Source organism: Serinus canaria, chromosome 8 (genome assembly GCF_022539315.1).
Source record: "Serinus canaria isolate serCan28SL12 chromosome 8, serCan2020, whole genome shotgun sequence".
NCBI classification, from domain to species: domain Eukaryota; kingdom Metazoa; phylum Chordata; class Aves; order Passeriformes; family Fringillidae; genus Serinus; species Serinus canaria.
In genome coordinates, this window is record NC_066322.1 from 884,765 (window position 1) to 900,856 (window position 16,092).

At 46.1% G+C, this 16,092-nt stretch overlaps 1 protein-coding gene across 1 annotated transcript in view; it reads left to right on the plus strand.

Annotated features, from left to right (window-relative positions):
- The window catches only part of LOC103815082 (leucine-rich repeat-containing protein 7), a 94,559-nt gene that overhangs the window by 50,721 nt on the left and 27,746 nt on the right, over positions 1 to 16,092 (plus strand). The window contains exons 6-7 of the mRNA XM_050977504.1: positions 5,432 to 5,488; positions 14,849 to 14,912. Of these exons, the coding sequence (XP_050833461.1) occupies positions 5,432 to 5,488; positions 14,849 to 14,912 (121 nt within the window). The remainder of the gene's footprint in view (positions 1 to 5,431; positions 5,489 to 14,848; positions 14,913 to 16,092) is intronic.

Below are 16,092 nucleotides of genomic sequence, written 5' to 3' on the forward strand. Positions count from 1 at the left end.
GCTCATGCTTAATCTGAATTTCTTGCTAGCTTGTTTCAATTACACAGTTTTAAATTTGTGTTTCTAATTTAGGCCCAGAGTGTGTTTGTCTGAAGATCTGGGGCTCTGTTGTGCCATTCAGGCTGGGCATCTCCCCACCGCAGTGAGGCTTCTCCTGGACACTTGGTGCCAGCCTTTTTCCTTATTCCTTATTCAAAATCTTGCAAAAGAGCACCAAAAATGAGTTGTAAAATCGAATTTACAAAGTGGAGGAGGGGAGAAAGGGTGTGAATGTTGATTTTTTCAGTTAAAAAAATAGAGAGAAAGGAGAGGGAGGAAACCCAAAAAGAAATTGAAGAGGAGAGGAGAGAACGGAGAAAAAAGAAAGCATTAAGAAAAGAGAGAAAGAGAAGGAAGGACTGATGGTAGTATTTTGACGAAAGGAGTAAAAACCCAAATCAAACTCTAGAAGTGTTGTTTATACTTCCTCTCACTCCTCTCCTCTCATATCCTCTCCCTCCTCTCTCTCCGTATCTCTCCTCTCCTCTCTCTCTCGTCCTCTCCTCTCCTCTCTCTCATCTCATCTCCCGCCTCTCCTCTCCTCTCCTCTCCTCTCCTCACCTCTCCTATCCCTATCCCTCCTCACCTCTCCCATTCCCTCCCTTCCCTTCCCTTCACGTCACCTTCCCTTCCTTCCCTCCTTCCCTTCCACTTCCTTCCCTTCCCTGCCCTTCCCTTCCTTCCCGTCCCTTCCCTTCCCTCCCTTCCCTTCCTTCCCTTACTTCCTTCACCTTCGTTCCCTTCCCTTCCTTCCCTTCCTTCCGCTTACCTTACCTTCCTTCCCTTCCTTCCCTTCCCTTCCCCTTCCCCTTCCCTTCCCTTCCCTTCCCTTCCCCTTCCACTTCCCTCTCCCTTCCCGCCCTTCCCTTCCCTTCCCTTCGCCTTTCGCCTCCCGTTCCCTCCCTTCCCTTCCTTCCCTTCCCTTCCTTCCCTTCCCTGTCCCTTCCTTCTTCCAGCCCCTCCCCCTCCCCTCCCTCCCCTCCCCTCCCCTCCCTCCCCTCCACTCCCCTCCCTCCCCTTTGTTTCCTCCCTCCCATCCTAATGGATGCAGAGTCTTCTTTCCCTGACTTTCCAGTCCTTTGCATTCCCGTTTGCAGCAATGCAGAGGAGATGGGAATGGGCAAAAATGTCTGTTAAAAGTGAGTTCTTCAGGAGAATTTGGGTAGAAGTAGGTGAGAGAGAAAGTCACCTTTCTGCTTCTAAATATACATTGTTATTATCTCCATGGCAACTCGGGGTGAGCATTAAGGTTTGCTCTGTTTTTTTAGGCTGCCAGATGGCTTCACACAACTTCTAAATTTGACCCAGCTCTATCTAAACGATGCCTTTTTGGAGTTTCTTCCAGCTAACTTTGGAAGGTAAGGATGAGTCACGGCAGCACATTCCTGTGCTGAACCCCCCTCAGGCTCCCAGGGACCTCTCAGAGCTGGCTGCCCTTAAAAATGAGCACAAACCCCGAGATTTTGGCTTTCCAGCCCGTTCTGTGAGTGAGGCTGTGTCAGGGGTGGGAGGGGATGGACTCTGGGGAGAGCTGAGGAGCTGCAGGGCTCATCCCTCTGCAGGGAGCCAGCTGGGGCAGGGCCAGGTTCCCTCTCAGGGACCCTCCTGGGGACAAAGGGACAGGAGGGTGAGGAGCTGTGGGCCAGAAGGGCAGGGAGAGCTGGCTGAGGGTGCTGGAACAAGCCAAGGTGGAATGTGGAAGCAGAACAGGGAGAGGAGTCAGGAGGGGTGGGCAGAGAGGGCAGGAACAAACCCAGCAGGAGCAGAGGCAGGAGTGCCAGCTGAGGGCAGAGCAGGGATCCTGGGGACAGGGTTTGGTCACCAGCCAGAGATGGCACCAGGTCAGTGTGCAGAGGGTTTGGTCACCAGTCAGAGATGTCACCAGGTCAGTGTGCAGGGGGTTTGGTCACCAGAGATGTCACCAGGTCAGTGTGCAGGGGGTTTGGTCACCAGAGATGTCACCAGGTCAGTGTGCAGGGGGTTTGGTCACCAGTCAGAGATGGCACCAGGTCAGTGTGCAGGGGGTTTGGTCACCAGCCAGAGATGGCACCAGGTCAGTGTGCAGGGGGTTTGGTCACCAGTCAGAGATGTCACCAGGTCAGTGTGCAGGGGGTTTGGTCACCAGTCAGAGATGTCACCAGGTCAGTGTGCAGGGGGTTTGGTCACCAGCCAGAGATGGCACCAGGTCAGTGTGCAGAGGGTTTGGTCACCAGTCAGAGATGTCACCAGGTCAGTGTGCAGGGGGTTTGGTCACCAGAGATGGCACCAGGTCAGTGTGCAGGGGGTTTGGTCACCAGAGATGTCACCAGGTCAGTGTGCAGGGGGTTTGGTCACCAGTCACAGATGTCACCAGGTCAGTGTGCAGGGGGTTTGGTCACCAGTCAGAGATGTCACCAGGTCAGTGTGCAGGGGGTTTGGTCACCAGTCAGAGATGTCACCAGGTCAGTGTGCAGGGGTTTGGTCACCAGAGATGTCACCAGGTCAGTGTGCAGGGGGTTTGGTCACCAGCCAGAGATGTCACCAGGTCAGTGTGCAGGGGGTTTGGTCACCTGTCAGAGATGTCACCAGGTCAGTGTGCAGGGGGTTTGGTCACCAGAGATGTCACCAGGTCAGTGTGCAGGGGGTTTGGTCACCAGAGATGTCACCAGGTCAGTGTGCAGGGGGTTTGGTCACCAGTCAGAGATGTCACCAGGTCAGTGTGCAGGGGGTTTGGTCACCAGAGATGTCACCAGGTCAGTGTGCAGGGGGTTTGGTCACCAGTCAGAGATGGCACCAGGTCAGCGTGCAGGGGGTTTGGTCACCAGTCACAGATGGCACCAGGTCAGTGTGCAGGGGGTTTGGTCACCAGTCAGAGATGTCACCAGGTCAGTGTGCAGGGGGTTTGGTCACCAGTGATGTCACCAGGTCAGTGTGCAGGGGGTTTGGTCACCAGTCACAGATGTCACCAGGTCAGCGTGCAGGGGGTTTGGTCACCAGTCAGAGATGTCACCAGGTCTTCAGGTCTCCACCAGCTGCTGGGGTGGGCTCGGTGCTGCCAGCAGTGCCCTCACCTCCTGCTCCAGACAGGATCAGGAGAGAGGCAAAGCAGGCTCAGAACCCTGAAAGGGCATAAAGAACATTTTATTAACAGCAATAAAAGGGAAAAAATGAGTAAGAATCAAAGCAAACCCTTCAGAACAATTCTCCTTCCCCACAAGCTGCTCTCCTCCCCCTGGACACAGAGTGAGCCCAATTCCCACTGGAGCTGGGGGTCCCCACCCTGCACAGCCCTGGCAGAAATGGGGAATTCATCCCACTGGGAACTGCTGGGAATTCTGCCCTGGGATTGGCCCCTGGGCAAGGAGCTCAACAAAAGATCAGCACAACAAAGCTCTGGTTTTGTCACAGAACTCACCCAAGCCAAGCTTTAGGCTGGTCCCTGCAGCCACCTGGGGGAATGTTTTAATATTGATTTATTTTATTTTATTTTATTTTGTTTTATTATTTTATTTTAATTTTTATTATTTTATTTTATTTTATTTTATTTTATTTTATTTTATAAAATTTATTTCATTTTTTCAAATGTATTTATTTATTATCTATGGGAACATCAGCTCAGCTCTCCAAACCAAATGACGAAATGTGACAAAATCCTGCTGGGAGGGACACTGGGCTGCTGAGGCCTGGGGGGATAAAAATGCTGGGATGATGATGATGCTGATTTTTATTTTATTTTTATTTTATTTTATTTTATTTTATTTTATTTTATTTTATGTATTTATTTATTTTATTTTATTTTATTTTATTTTATTATTTTATTTTATTTTATTTTATTATTTTATTTTATTATTTTATTTTATTTTATTTTATTTTATTTTATTTTATTTTATTTTATTTTATTTATTTATTTTAGATATATTATTATAATTACTGTTACTATAAGAATTATCATTCTAATCACACCCCCTGGGCCAGGCCTGAGCCCCTCTGGGAAGCACAAAGTAGCAGCAGGAGGAAGGAATTTGCCTGTCAGGAGTTGTGGAATGCCAGGATGGCCCCAGTTCCTGCCAGTCAGGAGTTGTGGAATGCCAGGATGACCCCAGTCCCTGCCAGTCAGGAGTTGTGGAATGCCAGGATAGCCCCAGTCCCTGCCAGTCAGGAGTTGTGGAATGCCAGGATGGCTCCAGTTCCTGCCTGTCAGGAGTTGTGGAATGCCAGGATGGCCCCAGTCCCTGCCAGTCAGGAGTTGTGGAATGCCAGGATAGCCCCAGTCCCTGCCAGTCAGGAGTTGTGGAATGCCAGGATGGCCCCAGTTCCTGCCTGTCAGGAGTTGTGGAATGCCAGGATGGCTCCAGTCCCTGCCAGTCAGGAGTTGTGGAATGCCAGGATAGCCCCAGTTCCTGCCAGTCAGGAGTTGTGGAATGCCAGGATAGCCCCAGTTCCTGCCAGTCAGGAGTTGTGGAATGCCAGGATGGCCCCAGTTCCTGCCAGTCAGGAGTTGTGGAATGCCAGGATAGCCCCAGTTCCTGCCAGTCAGGAGTTGTGGAATGCCAGGGTGGCCCCAGTCCCTGCCAGTCAGGAGTGGTGGAATGCCAGGATGGCCCCAGTTCCTGCCAGTCAGGAGTGGTGGAATGCCAGGATGGCCCCAGTTCCTGCCAGTCAGGAGTTGTGGAATGCCAGGATGGCCCCAGTCCCTGCCAGTCAGGAGTTGTGGAATGCCAGGATGGCCCCAGTTCCTGCCAGTCAGGAGTTGTGGAATGCCAGGATGGCCCCAGTCCCTGCCCCTGGAGTCAGGTGTGAATCCAGCACCCAGGAAGGTTGGATGGAGCCCCCAGGGTGGTGTTGGTGCCCACCCTGCTCTGGCAGAGCCCTCTGGGGCTGGGGCTGATCATTTGGGATTAAGGATCATTTGGGATTAAGGATCATTTGGGATTAAGGATCATTTGGGATTAAGGTTGAGGAGCCCAAATCTTTATTAGCAAACATTTCCTTCCACAAGTGCTGGTTCTGTGTGAACTCAGGGACTCCCACTCCTCTGTTTTTGTTGTCATTTCCCTCCTGCCCCATCTGTTTGGGACCTCACACTTACAAACTTTGCTCTTGTTTTATTTCTTGATTTATTTTTTTTTATTTTCTTCCAAACTTCCCAGCTTTTCCTGTGTTGGCCTTGCTGGAGGCATTAATAAAATGAATTTAACATTGCTGGGAAAGCCTGATCAATGCCAGAGCTTTCCAGGAGAATTCAGAGCAGGGCAGAAATCCCATGAAATCGTTTGGCTCTGATTTTGCTCCCACAAGAACTGGACTTTGGATTGTTTCCCATAAAACAGACTCCTTCAAAGTGGAAGGAATCATTTCAAACCATTCCAATGGATCCTTCCAATGCATTCTTTATTTCCTCTCCTATTTCCAGACTTGTCAAATTGCGAATTTTGGAGTTAAGAGAAAACCACTTGAAAACTCTACCAAAGTAAGTGCTGGGCTATTTGCATTTATTCACCTGGAATTCCCAAAATGCCAAATACCTGGATTGGTACCAATGCACTGGGGATGTTTCTGTGATGAGTTGTGTTTTGTTTTTCATTCATAAAAGAAATTCTACTGAAGGTTTTTAGCAAAATAAACCAAATTAAAGATTCCATGATAGAAGGGAAAGGTCAATCAGCTGAGTGTAACTCAAAAACCAAAATCTGGCATTTTAAGATAAATATCTGATATTCTAAGATAATTATCAGACATTTCAAGATAAATATCTGATATTCTAAGATAACTATCAGACATTTCAAGATAAATATCTGATATTTTAAATGACTAACCAAAGCTGGGAAGCACCAGATGAGCTGACCCTGCTCAGTGAGGCCGTGGCAGCATTTTCCTCCCCAAGGGCTCAGCTGAAGTGTTGAAAACACCCCCAGGAAAATATTTTCCCTTCATGGTCTGTCCAGAATTAAAAGGTTTGGGCTTTACTGTGCCAGCAGGATACTGAGGCCCTTCTGCTCAGGATTATTTGAGTGAAGTGGGGCTTAAGTGGACCAAAAGTTACCAAAGGTAAATTCCAGCCCTGGCTGATCCCTCACACAGGGCACCATAAATTAATATTGTTGTTTTTAGTGAAGGGGGGGATTGGTTTAAAGTTAAGAATGATTTCTTGTTTAGATAAACATTAGTCTCAGAAACTGGGAGATTTGAAAGGAGAAAGTTGTTGGTTAGAGCTTTGGAGTAGGTACAAGTTTCGTCATGTTAGAGATATAATTTATATATAATATAAGTAATATAATGTAATGTAAGATGAGATGCTATGCTATAATAAATAGGCTATAAATAAATGCTATAAGATAAGAGAATATAAGTAAGATAATAGGATATAATAGGAGATAATAGGATATGATAATGAGATAGAGATGAGAGGATAAGAGAATAGGCGAGAAGAGGCGAGAAGAGCGAGAAGTGCGAGTAAGAGAAGAGAAGATAAGAGAAGAGAGAATAGAAGAGAATAGAAGAGAATAGAAGAATAGAAGAGAAGAGAAGATGAAGAGAATAGAATATGAATGAATATAAAATAGTATAATGACATCTAATATAAATATAGATTTTATATTATAAATAACAATAATAGATGCTAATATAAATGTATAAAAAATAATGTAGATTATAGTATATTATATATAGTAGATGATATTAGAGGATAGTAGAGGATAGATAGTGAGTTGAGAGTAGGATATATAGTAGCTTAGATTATATTGATATTATATGATATATATAGATCGAATGGATAATGATATATACATATTATAAAAGAAGATACAGTTATATTATATTATAACGTAACTATATATTATGTATATATTATATTACATATTATATATTTATATTTATAACATATATCATATTATATATTATATATTATTTATATCATATAATATATTTTTATATTATATATAATAATTTATATAATATGTATTTTTAAAACGAATAGACAGTTGTTACAGGGTTTATTCCACTTTTCCAAGTTATCACTTTTAGTTACTCCTGTTGTACTGTGGATACTTTTGTCTGATGGGTTTTTAACTCACATGCACACACATGTTTCTCTTATCACTTCTAAACTCTTCTCTTTATAAAACTGCACTTTTATATTGTAAACTCTTGACTATTTCATTAATTCAGTTTCTCAATTAAGGCATATTCTTACTTATAACTACAGAAACATAAGCTGATTTTTTTTTATGTTTATGTTTTATGTCTATGTTTAATGTCTGTATTTTTGCATTAATCCAAGTTTTTTCTAAGGCTGTAGATCCAATCTTTTGGTGTCTGTGGAAGCTTTTGCTTTTCCAATTCCCCCCCCCCCGGGCAGAGGAAAACCTTCCCAAGGTTCTGGGGGATTTGTTCCCAAGTTCAGCTGGAAGAGGGAAGGGCTGCAGGAGCTCCTTGGGCCCGGTGACTCAGCAGGGTCTGGAGGGATGAGAAATTCCCTGGATTTGCTGCTCTCATCCTCTGACTCACTGCCTCCCTGACAGCCCTGCCTCTCTGCAGAGCCTGGGGAGTTTGGCTGCAGGAATTCTTTTCCTGCAGGACCTGCTGGGAAAATGACATCCAATGGATCCTTTCCAAAGAGCAAGTCCTGATGCAGGGGGAAAAATAAAATAGGATTTCTCCTGGACTTCAGGATTCATTTGCTTCTTGAGGAGGAGAAGTTGCAGTGCCCAAAAATGGGCAGGATTCTGAGGGCAGCACAGTGGGAATTTGGGATTGAATGTGCAAAGTCACACCCTAAGGCACCAGTGGGAATTTGGGATTTAGTGTGCAAAGTCACATCCCAAGGCACCAGTGGGAATTTGGGATTGAATGTGCAAAGTCACATCCCAAGGCACCAGTGGGAATTTGGGATTGAATGTGCAAAGTCACACCCTAAGGCACCAGTGGGAATTGGGAATGAATGTGCAAAGTCACACCCTAAGGCACAGTGGGAATTTGGGATTGAATGTGCAAAGTCACATCCCAAGGCACCAGTGGGAATTTGGGATTGAATGTGCAAAGTCACACCCTAAGGCACCAGTGGGAATTTGGGATTGAATGTGCAAAGCCACATCCCAAGGCACCAGTGGGAATTTGGGATTGAATGTGCAAAGTCACACCCTAAGGCACCAGTGGGAATTTGGGATTGAATGTGCAAAGCCACACCCTAAGGCACCAGTGGGAATCTGGGATGAATGTGCAAAGTCACACCCTAAGGCACCAGTGGGAATCTGGGATTGAATGTGCAAAGTCACACCCTAAGGCACCAGTGGGAATTTGGGATTTAGTGTGCAAAGCCACATCCCAAGGCACCAGTGGGAATTTGGGATTTAGTGTGCAAAGTCACATCCCAAGGCACCAGTGGGAATTTGGGATTGAATGTGCAAAGTCACACCCTAAGGCACCAGTGGGAATCTGGGATTGAATGTGCAAAGTCACACCCTAAGGCACCAGTGGGAATCTGGGATTGAATGTGCAAAGTCACACCCTAAGGCACCAGTGGGAATCTGGGATTGAATGTGCAAAGTCACACCCTAAGGCACCAGTGGGAATTTGGGATTGAATGTGCAAAGTCACATCCCAAGGCACCAGTGGGAATTTGGGATTGAATGTGCAAAGTCACACCCTAAGGCACCAGTGGGAATCTGGGATTGAATGTGCAAAGTCACACCCTAAGGCACCAGTGGGAATTTGGGATTTAGTGTGCAAAGCCACACCCTAAGGCACCAGTGGGAATCTGGGATTGAATGTGCAAAGTCACACCCTAAGGCACCAGTGGGAATTTGGGATTTAGTGTGCAAAGCCACACCCTAAGGCACCAGTGGGAATCTGGGATTGAATGTGCAAAGTCACACCCTAAGGCACCAGTGGGAATCTGGGATTGAATGTGCAAAGTCACACCCTAAAGCACCAGTGGGAATCTGGGATTGAATGTGCAAAGTCACACCCTAAAGCACCAGTGGGAATTTGGGATTTAGTGTGCAAAGCCACACCCTAAGGCACCAGTGGGAATCTGGGATTGAATGTGCAAAGTCACATCCAAAGGCACCAGTGGGAATTTGGGATTTAGTGTGCAAAGTCACATCCTAAGGCACCAGTGGGAATTTGGGATTGAATGTGCAAAGTCACACCCTAAGGCACCAGTGGGAATTTGGGATTTAGTGTGCAAAGCCACACCCTAAGGCACCAGTGGGAATCTGGGATTGAATGTGCAAAGTCACACCCTAAGGCACCAGTGGGAATTTGGGATTGAATGTGCAAAGTCACACCCTAAGGCACCAGTGGGAATCTGGGATTGAATGTGCAAAGTCACATCCCAAGGCACCAGTGGGAATCTGGGATTGAATGTGCAAAGTCACACCCTAAAGCACCAGTGGGAATTTGGGATTGAATGTGCAAAGCCACACCCTAAGGCACCAGTGGGAATTTGGGATTGAATGTGCAAAGTCACATCCAAAGGCACCAGTGGGAATTTGGGATTTAGTGTGCAAAGTCACATCCTAAGGCACCAGTGGGAATTTGGGATTGAATGTGCAAAGTCACATCCCAAGGCACCAGTGGGAATTTGGGATTGAATGTGCAAAGTCACACCCTAAGGCACCAGTGGGAATCTGGGATTGAATGTGCAAAGTCACACCCTAAAGCACCAGTGGGAATCTGGGATTGAATGTGCAAAGTCACATCCTAAGGCACCAGTGGGAATTTGGGATTGAATGTGCAAAGCCACACCCTAAGGCACCAGTGGGAATTTGGGATTGAATGTGCAAAGTCACATCCTAAGGCACCAGTGGGAATTTGGGATTGAATGTGCAAAGTCACATCCTAAGGCACCAGTGGGAATTTGGGATTGAATGTGCAAAGCCACATCCCAAGGCACCAGTGGGAATTTGGGATTGAATGTGCAAAGCCACACCCTAAGGCACCAGTGGGAATTTGGGGATAAATCAGGAGCTCTCCAGGTGGGAATAAGGGATGGGAGAGTTTGAGAGGGGTGTGAAGGGCCTGGGAGCCATGGATCCAGTGCAGGAAAATATCCACTGGGAGCAAGGCAGAGGGGGCAGGTTTTCCTGTTCTTGCTAAAATTCCTGCCAGGGAATTCTCTCCTGAGCCCAAGGGATGATTGTGCCATGGGGAAGATTTCAGATTCCTCCCAGAGTAAAAGGAAAACATCAGAATAAATTTAGGATACTCTCAGGAGTCCAACAGGATGTCCAAACCCCAAAAAATCAGTTAAGGAGTGAAAAAAGGGGGAGAGCTCATTTGGGAAATGGGAAAGGCTGGAGCAGGTAAACAGGGAAAATAGGAAAAACAGGGATTGCACAGTGAAGGGAATGGGAAGGCCCAAAAATAATGATATTTATCTAAACCATTAGAATGGGAGAGATTGCAGTGTGTGTGTGCACTGCCAGGGAATGTGTTCCCTGGGGAAACTGGGAACTGGGGAAATGGGCTGAAAGCAGCCAGAAATGGGACATCCCATCCCCCATGGCAACGAGTGACTCCTCAGCACTCTGATCTCCTCTGCTCTCCTTTGTCTGGGTTCCTCTGCTCCCTGGGGCTCTCAGGCTGAAATTCCTGCAATAATCAGATTTCCCAGCTCCCCCCTTGCAATCTTCCAAAGCATGCTGAGATTACAGCTCCCAATCCTGAGTGAATAACCCAGGAATTCCAGAGTGACAGGCTGAGATTGCAGCTCCCAATCCTGAGTGAATAACCCAGGAATTCCAGAGTGACAGGCTGAGATTGCAGCTCCCCAATCCTGAGTGAATAACCCAGGAATTCCAGTGACAGGCTGAGATTGCAGCTCTCCCAGTCCTGAGTGAATAACCCAGGAATTCCAGAGTGACAGGCTGAGATTGCAGCTCTCCAATCCTGAGTGAATAACCCAGGAATTCCAGAGTGACAGGCTGAGATTGCAGCTCCCCAATCCTGAGTGAATAACCCAGGAATTCCAGAGTGACAGGCTGAGATTGCAGCTCCCCAATCCTGAGTGAATAACCCAGGAATTCCAGTGACAGGCTGAGATTGCAGCTCTCCCAGTCCTGAGTGAATAACCCAGGAATTCCAGTGACAGGCTGAGATTGCAGCTCCCAATCCTGAGTGAATAACCCAGGAATTCCAGAGTGACAGGCTGAGATTACAGCTCCCAATCCTGAGTGAATAACCCAGGAATTCCAGAGTGACAGGCTGAGATTGCAGCTCCCAATCCTGAGTGAATAACCCAGGAATTCCAGAGTGACAGGCTGAGATTGCAGCTCTCCAATCCTGAGTGAATAACCCAGGAATTCCAGTGACATGCTGAGATTACAGCTCCCCAATCCTGAGTGAATAACCCAGGAATTCCAGAGTGACAGGCTGAGATTGCAGCTCTCCAATCCTGAGTGAATAACCCAGGAATTCCAGTGACAGGCTGAGATTACAGCTCCCAATCCTGAGTGAATAACCCAGGAATTCCAGAGTGACAGGCTGAGATTGCAGCTCCCCAATCCTGAGTGAATAACCCAGGAATTCCAGAGTGACAGGCTGAGATTGCAGCTCCCAATCCTGAGTGAATAACCCAGGAATTCCAGAGTGACAGGCTGAGATTGCAGCTCCCAATCCTGAGTGAATAACCCAGGAATTCCAGAGTGACAGGCTGAGATTGCAGCTCCCCAATCCTGAGTGAATAATCCAGGAATTCCAGAGTGACAGGCTGAGATTACAGCTCCCCAATCCTGAGTGAATAACCCAGGAATTCCAGTGACAGGCTGAGATTGCAGCTCTCCCAATCCTGAGTGAATAACCCAGGAATTCCAGAGTGACAGGCTGAGATTGCAGCTCCCAATCCTGAGTGAATAACCCAGGAATTCCAGAGTGACAGGCTGAGATTGCAGCTCCCAATCCTGAGTGAATAACCCAGGAATTCCAGAGTGACAGGCTGAGATTGCAGCTCCCAATCCTGAGTGAATAACCCAGGAATTCCAGTGACAGGCTGAGATTGCAGCTCCCCAATCCTGAGTGAATAACCCAGGAATTCCAGAGTGACAGGCTGAGATTGCAGCTCCCAATCCTGAGTGAATAACCCAGGAATTCCAGAGTGACAGGCTGCGATTGCAGCTCTCCAATCCTGAGTGAATAATCCAGGAATTCCAGAGTGACAGGCTGAGATTACAGCTCCCCAATCCTGAGTGAATAACCCAGGAATTCCAGTGACAGGCTGAGATTGCAGCTCTCCAATCCTGAGTGAATAACCCAGGAATTCCAGAGTGACATGCTGAGATTGCAGCTCCCAATCCTGAGTGAATAACCCAGGAATTCCAGAGTGACAGGCTGAGATTGCAGCTCCCAATCCTGAGTGAATAACCCAGGAATTCCAGAGTGACAGGCTGAGATTGCAGCTCCCAATCCTGAGTGAATAACCCAGGAATTCCAGTGACAGGCTGAGATTGCAGCTCTCCAATCCTGAGTGAATAACCCAGGAATTCCAGAGTGACATGCTGAGATTACAGCTCCCCAATCCTGAGTGAATAACCCAGGAATTCCAGTGACAGGCTGAGATTGCAGCTCCCCAATCCTGAGTGAATAACCCAGGAATTCCAGTGACATGCTGAGATTACAGCTCCCAATCCTGAGTGAATAACCCAGGAATTCCAGTGACATGCTGAGATTGCAGCTCTCCCAGTCCTTTTCCTCCCTTCTGGCAGGATTCTGCTGGATAAATGGATTTTTACTCCCAGGAACCTGATAACAGAGGGGTCCAAACTTCCCTGTGCCTTACAAACATCCCTGCCATCAAACCCACATTCCCCTCATCCCAACACTTCCCAAACCCCACTTCTGGAGGCTGCTTGGCAAAAATCACAGCTTTTTGGAGTGTTTTTTTTGAAGTCTGTTGAAGTCAGTGGAAGAGACAATTTAAATCAGCTGAGAATCTGTCCAGGGGGGGATAAATTTAGGGAAAAGCTTCACTTTCTCCTGCTATTTTTTGAGATGCTGCTCCACTTTCTCCCGTGTTCCTGATGAGGATGGGAAGTGTTTGCCACACTTTGGGTTTACAAATATTTGCAGCGTTCCTGGTGCCCTGTTTTCCTCAAATAGCAGCTCTGGGGAGATCACACCCCCCCAGCTTCACTGTCTTATCAAAATATTGGCAATATTTTCATCAGCAGCTGCTACTACGAGGTTTCCCTTGAGGATTTTCCAAGCTGGATCCGTTTGCTGCTCAGGGAAGAGGCTGGGAAATGCATCCCATTGCTTTGCTCTGGGAAAAAAAGGCTTTTCCCATTGTTTTACTTCAGGAAAAAAAGGGCTTTTCCTACTTATAAAGGGGGTAAAGTTGTCTGGAAAACTGATTATTGATTTTTATTTTAAAATTATTTCATCATATTATTTGATTTTTATTAATTGATTCTCTTTTATTCATTGGCTTTGTTTTTCAAATAAAATTTTTAAATTTTATTTTATCAATTATGAAAAAGACAGAGGTTTTACCAATTTGAGTGTATCTATTCCCTGAAGAGTTCCAGGATTTAATCATTGAAAAGACATAATAGAGATATATAAAATATTAAGATATATATTATATAGATGACGTGTCATGATTAAAAGATTAGTTATAATAATATATGGTGATCCATTTCAGTGGGGTTTTTTTCCCTGTTCCTGTGGGGTTTATTTCCTGGGTTTATGGAGTTTATTTCCTATTTCTGTGGCATTTATTTCCCTATTTCTGTGGAGGATATTCCCTGTTTCTCTGGGGTTTATTTTCCTGGTTTTGTGGTGTTTATTTTCCTGTTTCTGTGGAGTTTATTTCCTATGTCTGTGGAGTTTATTTTCATGTTCCTATGGAGTTTATTTTCTTGGTTTTTTGGGGGTTTATTTTCTATTTCTGTGGAGTGTATTTTCTATTTCTGAGGAATTTATTTCCCTATTTCCGTGGAGTTTATTCCCTGTTTCTCTGGGGTTTATTCCCTGTTCCTGTGGACTTTAATTCCTGCTTTTTTGTAGTTTATTTCCCCATTTCAGGAAAGGAAAAGTGACATTTTCTGGCCATAAAACACAGCCAGGCTGAAATGCTGAAGCAGGGCTCTGTTTTTCAGCCACAGCCTTTCAGCAACAATCACTTTTACCTCTGGTACAAATTGCAGAGATGAAATGGTTGATATTTTAGATCACAGCAATTAAGGCTATGCTAATTTTTTGATTAGGATCTGATTACCTCAGGAGGCCTCTGCACTGCCTGTTGCAGTTCATGTTAAATGATTTCATTATTTTTATCCTCTTTTTTCACTGCAGCCCCCAAACCCAGCGTGGGGTTTGCTTCACTTGGGTCTGTCGGGGCTTAAGGAGGAATTCTGCCCTTGGGATAAAGCCCTGCTCCAGTTTTGCTCATGGAAACAAAGGCAAAAATTGATTTATTAACTTTGAACTTGATTAAATCTGAACCTCAGAGCAGGGGACCTGGCTCAAGAGTCCAAACACTTTCTAGTGGTTCATAAAAAACCACAGCAAATGCATAAATCCCTCTCAAAGAGCCACAATTTCTGTTCTACTTCATTTCAATCACTTACTGATACAACAGGTGGCATTTTCCCTGGGAAATACACAAAAATCTACCAAGATTTTATAGAATTTATTTTTATAGGAAAATAACTGTTGCTGGCTTTTGGCAGCCAATGTCTCAGGGATGGAATAAATGGCTGGAATTTGCATCAGCATCAAACTGGTGCCGTTCTTTTTTTTTGCCATCAGAGTATCAGTGCAGCTTTGGTCTCATCCCCCCAAAACCTGACCGACCTTTTGCCAGCTAAAATCTCATTTTGGGTCTCTGCAGGTCAATGCACAAGCTGACTCAGCTGGAGAGGCTGGACCTGGGCAATAATGAGTTCTCTGAGCTGGTAAGGAATGCTCCAGGAATGCTCCAAGGGGCAGCCTGGGGAGGTTGGGGTGCTCTGTGCACGGGGCTTTAAACTTTTACTGGAGAGGCTTTGTGGGATCATGGCCTGGGGCAAGGGACTCCTTTCCCCCTGACCCAAACCAGTCTGGGATTCTGCAATTCCAGCAGAGATCCATTCTGAACCTCAGAAGGAATTTCTGCCCCTGATTCATCCCCAAAATCAGAATTAATCTCCCTGAGATTGAAATATTTGGGGAATTTTCTGTGTTGTCAGTGAGAGATGCTGTTCCTTGGGAGCCATGGAAGAACAGGAGCAGGGATTACAGTCCTACAAGGGAATAGTTCCTGTAGCTTCAGTTAAAACTGAGATCATCCCACCTCAAACAAAGCCTGAAATGTCACCTGGCGCTACAAAGCTGTAGCAAAGTCTCTACATCTGTTTTATGGAGCAGCTCCCACCCTGTTCCAGGCTGCTCATTGATTCCATGCAGGAGGAAAGAGAGGATTGGACTCCAATTTTTAATTAAAATCTTCAGCCTGGATAAACAGAGAGAAATTTTCGGAAGAGCAGCTTGGAATTTTAATGGTAGGAATTGAATCCTGCCTGAGTTCAGAGCCTCTCTTCTGGGGGGGTTGGGTTTGTGGTGTTTGGAAGGAACTGGACAATATTCCAGATATTTCCATGGCAGCCCAGTGATCCCACGAGTGATAGATCAGGGGAGAGGTGGTGCCATCCTCCTGCCAGGGCCAGAATTCCCAAGTTTACTCATTTTCCAGCCAAAATGTAGGAACTGGAATCAAATGCCAGGAGGCAAATGGCCCAAGAGGCCAAGGCACAGTGGGAACGTGCAGGAATGTCACAGGAAAAGTGGTGCTAGTTTAACTCACACCTGGAAAAAAAAGGATTAAAAGGTCCTGTTTTCATGGGTTCTGAAACTCTGACTCGGGATTCCATAGAAATTTCCTTTTTAGTGGAGAAAGGTGAGTGGGTGGTGTGGGAGAGCCTCATTTCTCTGGTGTTCTGGGACTGCTGGGACCTTCCCTTGGGGCTGGAGACCTCTGTGCCCTTCCTGATGGAGCCACGGGGCTGCCACGGCCAAAATGAGCTTCTGTTCATTCTCTGCTCTGCTCTGTTCTGCTCACCCACCCTGCTGGCATCAGGGTTCCCAGGTCCAGGGAGT